This window comes from Dermacentor andersoni, chromosome 9 (genome assembly GCF_023375885.2).
Source record: "Dermacentor andersoni chromosome 9, qqDerAnde1_hic_scaffold, whole genome shotgun sequence".
NCBI lineage: Eukaryota > Metazoa > Arthropoda > Arachnida > Ixodida > Ixodidae > Dermacentor > Dermacentor andersoni.
In genome coordinates, this window is record NC_092822.1 from 136524989 (window position 1) to 136537627 (window position 12639).

At 47.1% G+C, this 12639-nt stretch overlaps 1 protein-coding gene across 4 annotated transcripts in view; it reads right to left on the reverse strand.

Annotated features, from left to right (window-relative positions):
• The window catches only part of LOC126529714 (uncharacterized), a 181793-nt gene extending 169354 nt beyond the window's left edge, over positions 1 to 12439 (reverse strand). For 2 of the 4 annotated variants that reach the window (XM_055070016.2, XM_055070017.2), the window contains exon 1: positions 11893 to 12439. In XM_055070016.2, the coding sequence (XP_054925991.1) occupies positions 11893 to 12304 (412 nt within the window). In that variant the 5' untranslated portion in view covers positions 12305 to 12439. The remainder of the gene's footprint in view (positions 1 to 11892) is intronic. The other 2 variants (XM_055070015.2, XM_055070014.2) reach the window with 2 other exon arrangements.
• Positions 12440 to 12639: the final 200 nt, after the last annotated feature.

Genomic DNA, 12639 nt, shown 5'->3' on the forward strand with positions numbered 1-12639 from the left:
GTTTAGGCAAGTCCATGCACTACCCATCATTACGGTGGCTAGATGGGTAGGTGTGCTGTCTGCCGGACATGATGCGTACTTCAGTGCTTCTCCACTTCATGATGAGAAATGTGACACTGCGGTCAGAGGCCTGTCACAAGCGGCACGCATCGTCTGCTGCTGTGGCCGTATTACAGTCAACGTGCAGCGTATTTATCACTTTATTTGAACTGTACACTGTGTTCACAGTCGCATCATAGAAAGTTACAGATTTTTGAATGCAGCGCTCTGTCACTTGCGAAGGTAACATACTTGCTCTGTCTGCAAGCTGTTTGTTTCCCGGTTTGAGAGAAAAAAACATATAGCACTATTTACGCTCTTTCGTTTGGTAAAAATGTTAAAATTGAGTCTATGAAAACCAGCACCAATTCTATGTGGACATTCATCAGTTCCTCTAAAGGTAGAGCTAGAATCGAAATTTGTTTTACAAATCAGTATGTAGATGCTGTATGTGAATGCAATTCGCAGGGAGCATTCTTTTACCAAGACTGTAGAGAAAATGACTTGGTCTGAAGGAATGTAAAATAATATCGAATAAATATTGATATTCGGACAACTAAACTCCCTGGCTTTATTTCTTTGCCCATATGGGTACTATTATATATAAACAAGATGCATGGTAAATCGTGTCGAGCTGAACAGGTTCGCAACGTAAACCAACAACTTTTTTTGCCAATACAGTGGAACCTCAATTATACAACTTTCTTGGGACCGCGAAAAAGCGCAATAAAATGCGGGCGTCGTAAAATCTGAACATTAATTATGCGTATAAACATACTACTTATTTCGCGCAACGGATTTACGAGAAACTTCAATGTAAAACTACTAACATACTCTGCAGGGCTTGGAAATCCAAATTACCAAAAATGCAAATGCAATAAGAATTAATGTTGCAGTACAGATACCAATCATGCTTTATTCAAACGAACCTTTACGGCACTCCACTGTGCACTGCCACGATTCTCCCCAGCCGGCGTGAACGTTTAAAGAAGTCAGTATGTTTCTTTTGGACCTAGTTTGATCCGTGAACCAAGAGCTTTCGCTCGAGTTGGGCAATGTCCAAAAGGAGGTCCTCTGCGGCGGCGCGTGAACAGACGAAGTTCCGGATGCTGTCGTCATTTTCCTCATCCGATGTCGCAGCGGACTAGTGCCGTCACACGCTCTATACTACGCTTGCCACCATGACAGCTGTCACTCTTAAACGCAAGGGTTTGCTTGGGCTGCACATGGTAAAAAATACCGCTCTCATCGGCGTTGAAAACGTCACAGGGCTTGTATACAGCAATCATCTCCGGCAGCGACTCCATCCACTCGTTCACTGTTGAAACGTCCACGCAAGTGCTTTCTCCGCAGAGGCGGCTGTACACAATCCTGTTTCATTTTTTAAAGCGATCCTGCCACTCGTTGGATGCCTGAAAGTCATCGATGCCCAGACGCAATGCCACAAGGTCGACCTTTTCTTTTAGAATGGCGCCGTCAACGTTGATCGCAGAGCTCCGTGCTTGATGCAGCCACCTGACGAGAACTTTTTCTAACTTCTCATGCTGTCCTTTTACCGCTTTCCGCTTGAGCCCGCACTTGTTGGCATTCTGCAATATCACCACTTTGTTTGCCAGGATCATCCTAAGCGAAGATTCGGGTATCCTAAGGTCCCGAGCAATGCTGGCTTTCATGGCTCCATGCCGCTTTTCCGCTTCCTCGATAATATTCAGCTTATCGCTGAGCGACAGAACTGTCCGCTTTCGAGATATTGTGCGTTGCGTTGCTCCACACAGCTCAAAACCTCCGCTGAATGCTGGTCGCTAGGATTATGACGAAGAACACATGCAATAAACCTAGGCCTCTCCGTGCTACCTTGTCGGCGATCTGCTGCAGGGAAACTGGAAAGAGAGAAATGCTTCCCCAACGCGACAAGAGGCAATGCCGCCAAGAAGAGAGGGAGAAAGTGATTGTAAAGAAGAAAAGGCGCTATTTCAGCACAGTGGGTGTCGCGGGCAGCTGTTGGTGGGGGGGAGAGAAACGCTTCCCTACGGGATAAGAGGCGACGCCACTGACGGAGCGAGGAAAGAGACCCGCGGCAGTTTTCTTTCGTCTACCATTCCGTCCCGCGCTTCGCGAGGGTCGTCATATCACGCGGGTCAGGCGTAAAATTGCGTCTGATAACCGGGGTTTTTAATGCATTGCTGCTATGGGGACTTCGCCGGGACGGCGCTGATCCGTCATGAAACCCGGGTCATCGCAAAACCGGGGGACGTATAACCGGGGTTCCACTGTAATATTAAATCCTTTTCCTGAAGAAAAAAAAAAAAGCTATTTCTTACCCTGTTCATGGTCGATGATTAACTGTATGATGTATTATAGTAGCAGCCTGTAGTATGCAAAATAATAGTTTGGATGCTTGATGGTCGTATACATACGCTTGAATGTAATAAGGTAATTTTTAGGTTGCACACATAAACCAGCAATGCCAAGCTTTTATAGCAAACTATGGCTGTTATGTTTGCATGATACAGCTACTTGCATGTCATAACTGTAGTTTTATGATTTAGGCAACACTGCTTGGTTCTCACTAAGACGTCACAAAAGTAAATAAAGAGCAGCCACAGCAAGTGGCTGCACGCACCTTCTACAGCTGAGTCGGAACTGCATGTCAATGTGTTGTCGCTTCCACGATACAACACTGGCAAATAGGATGGAACAGGTGCCTAAATAAGGGAATGCTACCACTGGGAGTTCAGCACCGCAGATTCACCATCAGGGCCAACTGAAGGAAAAGGACAAAGCCCTCCCCCCCCCCCCCCCCCCCGGAAAGTCTGATGGGCACCTCCATGAAAGGCTACATCAAGCCATTCAATTTATCTCGATCGGAGGACTGGGAGGTCTACACTCAACGATTTTAGTTCTTTTTGCAAGCCCACGACACAGAGAACGCCAACAAGCAGAGGTATACCTTCCTGAGCTGATGCGGCCCACAACATTCAAGTTAGCCAAGGCCCTTATGGTGCCAGCACAGTTGAAGAACACCACATCAACAATACTGTCTGCCCTGCAAGAGCATCCTGCCCTGAAACCACCCGAACTGGCAAGGCGCCCGGGGAGTTGGCTGCCGGTTACCTTGCAGCCTTCCAGAGCTCAGCACAGTACTGCAATTTCACGGCCCTCAACACTGCATTGCAGGACCGTTTCGTATTCGGCCTATACAACAAAAAGGTGAAAAGGAACTTAACGAAACAGGAGGTGACCCTCACTAGCGCCATGGATGAATCGGTCCCGGCAGAAGTAGGGGATCGGGAGGTTGACCTTCTGCCCCGCTCTAGCACTTCCGCAACACGAATGGAGCCAGTGCACCAAGAAATGATGGGGGACAGTGCCAAAGAGCAGGACAACACGGAGGAGGGCATTCTACGTTTACGAGCTATTGCCCATACACGGAAGGACCATGACAGACTGCAGGATGGATCCTGCGCTAGCTGCGGCGGGCCACATCAGCGCAATCTCTGGCATCTCAGGGATGCACAGTGCCGAAATTGCGGAAAAACGGGGCACGTTGCCAGGGTATGTCTTTCTCGGGGGCAGTCCGACCCACAAGCAAATTGGGAAAACGGAAGCAAGAATCAATTCAAGGGCGCCTATTGCAAAAATATCTCTTACTGCAACAACAGTGCGCCAAGCTCCATTCAGGTGCTGCCGGAACCCACCAAGAAGGTTTATGTCAACATCAGCATTGAGGGCACAGCGTGCCGAATGGAAGTGGACTTGGAGTCAACGTTTTCGCTCATTTCCGATCCCACAGCTAGGAAGATTTCTCCAAACGGACAACTTCCAAAGCTGCAACCACTCAATAAGGTAATGAGAGATTACCAACACAATCACATTGCCGTGCACGAAATCAGCATAGTCGGTGACATTCAACCATTTAAACACGATACTAAAACTGGTAATCGTCAAAGGTGAGCGCCCGAGCCTGCTCAGTCTGGTTGGTTCCCGATATTAGGCATCAGTATCACCGGGGTGCAACATGTCAGCCTGCTCCGTGCAAAGATATATTCAGAGATTTCGTTTCCTTATTCAACAGAGCACTGGGTTGTTACTGTGGACCACAGGTGCAGTTTGCTCTCAACATGGACATTTCACCAGTGCGCCTGAAGGCTCGGAGAGTATCATTTGCGCTCTGCCCCAAAATCGATGCCGACCTGGATAAGCTGATACTACAGGGAATTTTAGAGCCCATTGACCACGCCCAATGGAAAACACCTATTGTAACTCCTTTGAAGGCAAACAGAGATACAGTCGAACCTTACTATATCAAACAGTGCAATGATCGCAAAATAGTTTGATATAGCCAGAATTCTATATATAAAATCACATAAAAAACGCATCAAAAACTTGTACAAATCAATCAATGAACCCACCGAGGCGCAGTAAATACCCACTTGAACGCACACAAAGCACACAAAGCATTTATTTCTTTGCGTGAAAGTACTGCAGCAGTGCAGCCTGCTTCTTATTAGCAACTGCATGCTTAGCCACAGCGTCCCTAACATAGTTTAAACGATCCACAAGTGTTAGGCCAGTGCCTTCTATTGCACCGCAGTAGCGGTGAAGAAGGGCAAAAGCAGCTACAGCCTCAGTTAAGTCGGGAACGAGGCTAAACCAGTGCTTGCGGGATCAACCTCGGCAATGTCTTCATTTCGCCGCTACTTTCACTGCCATCTCCACATCCGTCAATCGAAGCATTCTTAAACACTGTCAATAACAAAGTATTAAGTGGTGTCTGCCAAGGCGTCTATGAGTGAGACCAGTGAGTGCGTGCTGTCACGTGTCTTTGTGGATGCAAACCACCCTTCCTCGCGAGGCACGGCAGGTGAAGAGCGTGTCACTGAGGAGGAGTCAGTGCAGCAAATGCAATGTGTCGTTGACATCGAACTAACCAAGCTGCCGTGTGTGTACGCCATTACGTTCAAATGGTGCACTCGGCGTGATCAATGTGTGCAGCTATAGTACGCAGTAGTCGGGAACGCCCATCACACCACCGCTATTTTCAAGGGTGTTGCAGGAAAGTTCACCACATGTCAACAGAGCGCACGTGGTCTGGGGTGGTGGAGTTCGATATATTCATTTTGCGTCCGACCCGCTCGAAATAATATAATTAAAAATGCATTTAATTTTCCAGGTGATACAGAAAGTGTTCTATATAAACAATAATTCGATATATCCGTGTTCAATATATTGAGGTTTGACTGTATTCGCATTTGTGCTGACTACAAGTGCACTATTAACAAGGTGCTGCAGCCCTGCGTGTATCCTGTGCCGGTAATTAGCTGCCTGCTTGCATCCCTATCAGGTAGGAAGGTATTTGCAAAACTAGACTTGGCTTAAGTGTACCAGCAGCTGCCAGTGACCAAGGAAGTTGTGTACGCACAAACTATCGTGACACATCAAGGGGCATTTGACAGCCGAAGACTTCAGTTCGGGGTCAGTGTCGCACCCGGCATTTTTCGAAATCTGATGGAAACCCTCATGCGTGGCATACCAGGTGTCATTCCGTATTTTGATGACATCATCATTGCTGGTGCTTTGCGTAAAGAGCTTTTTCACCGTCTCCCCGATGCCCTCAGTCAATTTCAAGAAGTCATGCTGAGAGTCAATAAAAACAAGTGCAATTTTAGTGCAGATCGCATGGAATTTCTGGGATTCCTTATCCGTTTTTTATTTATTTATCACAATATCCACAGCGCCCGTACGCATTACAGCGGGGGGGGGAGGGGAGAGGAAACAAAGAACCAATAAATAAACCAGGCAAAACAAAACATGTACCTGGAACACTTTCATACTCGTACGTACACACAAGAACACTATCTTACTTCAGTGGGCGTATAGAGTTTGAAAATACATTTAGAGAATCGTTGTGACATCTGATGGTAGCTTGTTCCATTGGCTTATGGTTCTGGAGAAAAATGACATTTTAAACGCTTCAGTTTTGCAGGCTATTTCTCTATTCTTATTTTCATGATCCAGCTGTAGAGAAACGTAATCAGGCTTGGAAAAATATTTCCCGGGATCTATACCTGTTCAAGAGTGGAATATGTTGTGAAAGAGTTTCATTCAGAGATATTTCCTGCACTGCTGTAGTGGTTCCCAACCGAGGCTTTCTTTTGCTCATAAAACACTGAAATTCCTGGTGTAATTTAAATAAACAAAACGAGCGGCTATGCTTTGAATTCTTTCTAAACTGTTCACGTCATGTGCCAACCACGGATCTTACACAGCACAAGCATAATCCGGAACAGATCGGATTTGCACAATGATACCTTTGCCTGCAGCGGCAACTTTTTTGTGTTTCTGCGCAGGAAACCTAGAACACAGCATGCTTTAGTTGTGATGCGATCAATGTGATGGCTCCAAGAAAGAACAGGTGTGAAGTAAACACCGAGATGTTTGTTCTCCTGAACCGATAATATCGTGGTTGAATTTAAAGAGCAACAGAAGTCATGAGTTGTTCTTTTCCTCAAAAAACGCATATGAACGGTTTCTTTCAAGTTAGTGAGCATGTGCCACTTGTTGCACCAGTTATCTTGTACAGGTTGTTTTGTAGAACATTGCAGTCATAGGTAGTATGAATAGTCCTGTACAAAACACGATCATTGACAAATAGCCTGATTTGCGATGAAATACCAGAGCAAATATCATTTATATAGATAAGAAACAAAAGCGGTCCTATGACTGATCCTTGGGGCACGCCAGAGGATACATCAACTTCACGGGATGTTTTGCCATTAAGCACAACTTTCTGTTTTCTTAAATTTAGGTATTCCTTTATCCAGTTAACAACCGTACTGTTTATATTATACATTTCTAATTTTTCTATAAGTAAAGAGTGAGGGACAACATCGAATGCCTTCTTAAAATATATAAACAAACAGTCAACAGGAAAACCCTTATCCAAAGCTCTTGCTACATCATGCATGAACTCAAGCAACTGTGTTGTACAGGAAAATCCACTACGAAATCCATGCTGCTGACGCGTCACTCGATGTCGAAGCAGTCCATCCGATGTTTAGCAATAGATAGGCAATCATAAACCTGTCTCACCCCACAAACAAAACCAAACTGCAGGCTTTTCTGGAGCTCATCAACTTCTAACACGCCTTCCCACCCTGCAAGGAAACAATTGCTGAGCCGTTACATCGCCTGGACAAGCATGCAATCTGGGTCTGTGGTCGAGTGCAACTGAGTGCCTTTGTCAGTGTGAAACAGCTCTTGGCATCCAACAAGTCCTTACACATTTTGACGAAAGGAAACCAGTGATCCTTGCATGCGATGCATCTCTGTACAGTGTTGAAGCCGTGCTCAGCCCCCCATTGCCAGACTGTACCAAAGCTCCAATCATTTTTTATTCACAAACCTTGTCTACTGCCGAGGGAAACTACATGCAGATCAACAAGGAGGCACTCGCTATTGTAGCAGGTGTGAAAAAGTTCCACGATTACGTGTACGGCTGCCCATTTTAGATTCACACGGATCATAAGCCACTGCTCGAGTTGTGCGTTGTCGACACTCGGACACCACAAGTGTTGTCACCATGTGTGCTGCGTTCGTCGTATTTTCTTAAATGACTACCAGTACTTTCTACTCCACCAACATGGACAGCAGTTGGTCCATACGGACGGCCTCAGCAGACTGCCTCTGCTGCAACTGCACCAGGATGAGCCCAAGCTAGCATAGTTCGTTATTTTGTTGAATACGATTCCAGAGCCCCCGCTCCATGCCGCGGACATAGCCACCTTGGCTGCAAAGATTGCATCCTTTCCCATGTGCTGAACTGGGCATGGAAGGGCTGGCAAAGGGACAGCATATGCGCCGAATCCACGCCATTCATTCCACAGCAACATGAACTGTCCGTACACATGGGTTGTTTGTTGCGGAGTGATAGGGAGGAGGTGCCCGAAAAGTTAAGTTTGTACAAACGCTTTCAACAAATCCTTCCTTCCCGTTGCAATAGAACAATGGAACTCGCTCCCGGAATCCATTGTTGTAGAGCGAAACCCTTCGAAATTTCGAGTTACTAACCACCCATATTTGCAACTAATTATGCAAGAACCTGTTCTTTTTAGTGTCTTTTCAGTTGTTGCCTTTTTTTGCTTTGTACATGACCATTCCTTCGATGTTTGTATTATTGTTTTGCCCCCCCCCCTATGTAATACCCCGCATGGGGCCCGTAAGGGAATAATAAATTATGATGATGATGATAATGTACTTGAAACCCTGCATGCAGGACACCCAGGCACCATCAGGATAAAGACACTCGCTCATACCTACATGTGGTGGCCCAGAATGGATGCTGCTATCAAATAATGGGTTTGCTGGTGCCAGGCGTGTCAGGAGACGCAGCCAGAGATGCCACGGGGACCAGTTCACCACTAGATGAACTGGGTCACCACCAGTTCACCACCTGGACACCATGGTCCCGGCTACATGTCAGTTTTGCCAGGCCGTTTCAGGGGCAGACCTTCCTGGTAGTGGTTGACTCGTATTCAAGATTGCTCGAGGTCATTCAGGTGTCATCAATGACATCACTCACCGTGACTGGCATCCTGCAGAGGCTATTTGCGACACATAGACTGCCGGACCCAGACGTCTCAGATGACAGAGCACCATTCACGTCCCTCAAATTCAAGAGTTTTCCGAGTATAAATCTGATCCGTCACGTTACATCAGCACCCTTCCACCCCGCCACGAATGGACAGGCTGAGAGAATGGTGTGAACGACCTAAAAAGCAGTCTCGAATCATCCATGGGAACTAGGAAAAGCGACTGGCTGATTTCATGCTACAGCAGCACATAACCCCGCACATGGCCACAGGTCGTTCGCTGGCTGAACTTTTAATGGGCCCTCAGTTGTCAACTATGCTGGACCAGCTGCATTCGGACAGGGCTCCGGACAGGTCATCCCAGCTGACAGTACCTGTGCCCACCCCACAGACGTTCCAGGCAGAAGATCTTGCCTTCCCACGCAACTATAGTAGGGGCCTGCCATGGATTGCAGCAGTTCTGGAGAGCCACGGGGTCGGTGTCATATGAGGTCGTGTTACTGGTGGCCGAGTACTTCGCCACCATATGGACCAGCTCCGGCACTGGATTGGTGCGGCTACCACGACACCAGAACTGGTGATCGCAGAATGGCCACTAGGGAGCGAGCCTGCCGAGTTCCCCCGCAACCAATGGGCAGAGCAGCGAAACTTCCGAAATCAGTGAAGTTGTAGAGCTGCAACCTGCAGAAGTTCAACTTGCAGATGACACATCTGCACATGAACCAGTGCTGGCCGAAGACGTTGAGGAACCAGTCACAGAATCGAGGCAGACGTCATCCGCCATCGATCCATCATGCTTGCATCGTTTGCAAAGAGTTCATAATTTTCCGTGGAATTTGAGAGACTATGTTTTAGCATTAATAGATTGCTAATAATGTTCTGTCTATGTGGGGGAGGGGTGTTATGTTTGCATGCTATAGCCTCTTGCATGCCATGACTAGTTTTATGACGGCAACTTTGCTAGGTTTTGACTATGACGTCACAAAAGTGAATAAAGAGCGGCAGCAGCAAGCGCCTTATTCAGCTGAGTCGAACTGCGTGTCAGTGTGTCATTGCTTCTGCGATACAACAATAGCCTTAAATGAAACACGGCACCGCATCACAATGCTCTCAATACATGTAGCTTAGTGCAACGTGATTTTTCATTTCTGCAGTACGCTCACGAGACAATTGGGTTCTTGCTTGTCACAAGGAAGTGCAGGAGAGCAATGGATTAGCTTGATGACGCTGTTCATAAGTTCAAGTTTGTGCTGCTCACAAGTGACTAGTCCAGAAGGTTTGAGCTGGAAAAAGGAAGAAAAATCTACCAGCTACAGTCCATGTACAGTAGTCGTTTTCTTTTGAACTGCGGTGGTTTCACTTGAATCTGTACTTTATACTGCTGCGTGGCATGTTATGTTTGTTGTCGTACTAGCCAAAACATCAAGCTTCTTGCATAGAATAATTTTGTCAACCATATTTCAACAGGTTCACTTCCTTACTTGTGTACAAATGCTCACTATTCGCTTGTTAAACACACACATCATTTTTATTCACACCCTATTTGCTCGAAGCGCATGTGCAAGTTTGGCTAACTGTCTCTTCAGAATTATTTTAGCGACTGCCATCCCATTAAGGTGTTGGTTGTTCATTCTATGGGAAGTTTCTTCAGCTGGAGCGCTGGGTAGGATCGAAGGAACAGTGTCACTCATTAGCGGCAGGTACACCCTCATAATCTGCAAAATACACTCAATTAAATGCTCCCTGAAGTGGCGCTCACACACGGCTAATGCAGTTCAAACATTTTCCATGTGCAAGCTCGCGTTTCTCAGAAAGTTCTGGGTCTCGTGGCACTAAATTCAGTGATATTTAACCCGTAGCTTGCATGTTTGTAGCCGAGCTTACAATATGACGCAAAGTAAGTGGTGCATCTCCGACTAGTTTTCTCGCTGGAGGAGCACTTCCACTCAGTTGCAGGCCTTTGTATTCACAAACGTCACCTACAGTATTCACATTTCGCTCCCTAAACCTCTAAGTAAACTACAGGAGTGCAATGCACTGTGCAGTCAGTATGTTAAAAGCCGATGTAAATGACCGCTTTTGAATATTCTCATTGCAGTAAGAAACACCACACTTTTATGCACTCTCTCACCATAATTTAATCATTTTCTTTCAGGATTTACTGTGAAGGTCGATTATTTTATATACAACAGGCCTCTATAACTGCAGTGCCACTCCTGCAGTCATGATGCGGAGGAGCAGCGAACAACACTGCTAGGAACGCCTACCCATCTAGCCACTGTATCATCCTTCCCATGCTGGCTCAACGATAAGAGTTTCACACAATAATTACTAGAGGAAACTCTAGCGCTAGTCTCTATGGCAGCTGCAATTGGGGCGGTTCAGTCAGCATGGTAATTACAGGAAGAACGTGGATTTGCCTAAACTTCGTCCTTCTGGCTTCAAATGGCTCGGCCACTTGGTAGATTTGTCATTTTCTACATAGTACTGTGTATCACATAATTAAACAGACATTAAAATTGTCAGCCAGCAGGATTCAAACACAGGACCTCCAATACAGGGGCCCGACATTGAAACCATTACAGCACAGACGCCTGCATGACAAGCGGCATAGAACACCCTTATGAATTTCTTGCGGGCAAGCCTGCGCGTTGAGACGCTTGGGCGTTTCAATATGGCCACCTCGTGAGGTTGAGCAACTTCAATTAGTAGAGATTGTGCATATTGGCAGAGTATTCTGCACTTGGAAAAGTACAGATCGCTCTGAAATTTCGGTCAATGAAGACAGATAAAGCATAAACAAACAAAGCCACATGAACGTCTCAATTTACAAGAACGAAGATCAGACAAATCCATGTACTTCCCATCATTCCCATGGTGGCTCCACGATCGCAGCGCCCGAATTGTTTCTGGTAATTATTGTATAAAACCCTATGCACTCAACTGTCCTGCTGGCAGCTCCCACAGCTCCCAGCACCACAATTCCCTCTAGTTATTGTATGGAACATTATGCTAGCAGCAATACCCAGTGGCCCATGTCGTTTTCTCGGCAAGACAGCAGCCAGCACGCACCTAGAGGATCAAGCTACTAGACAAACTGCGTCACTGGGAACAGTGGCGCAAAGAGGTTAGGTAGACAGGTCAGCCAGTAGACACAAAGTTTCTGAAGTAGGCTAAAAATGCTAATCGCAATACAATTTTTCTTTTTTCACGCACCTGCACAACTCGCAAAACGCAGGGAAATCTCACTGTATGCACGCACTTGTCATGAAGGGCACGCGCAGACGGCACAGTAGGTCCGGCCGCGCCGCCTGAGCTCCTCCTCCTCCGTGCACGCCGGTCACAGTGAGATGACCTGCGCCGGTCCCGTCGATCGAAAGGGCGATCGGCGACTCGCCGCCAAGGAACAGCTGCGGCCGAGCGCCCATCAGCCTCGCGGTCACCGCTGCCAAGTCGTCGCCGATGGCCGAAATAGCGAGGGAACATGGCAGCTGCACTCGTAGCACGGCGGACCGCCGCAAAGGACCTGCTCGCTGTTCGTCCAGCACGACGCTCATGTTCCTGAAACTCGTGTCGTCAGCGCACGAACGCGAACTCGTTGCCGACAAGCAGCAACTTCGAAATGCTTGAATTCTCAGGAATTTTGCCACAGTCATCTGAACAAGCGAGAACATTTTCACAACACCGGAGATTGAAACAAGTGCGCGGTTGCCGCCATCCACCTGAACGCCACCATAGAATATAGAATTACGAACCGAACCAACCACGGCACAGAAGGGAAGCTGTACCTTCCACAGTGCAACGGAAATAAGAATAGCGGTGGCATTGTGAACTAAAGTATGCGATCCAGAGATAGCGCTAGCAAAATTATCATCATCATTATGTAGTGAACGATGTGGTCGCTGCGGTAGCGGCTGGCAGGGTTTGTTGTGCGGCCGCCGTTCCTGCGACCCGGTCGCAGGAGTGGAAAGGGGGGGTAAGCGTTATCGTGCCCTGGTCGTTCGAACGC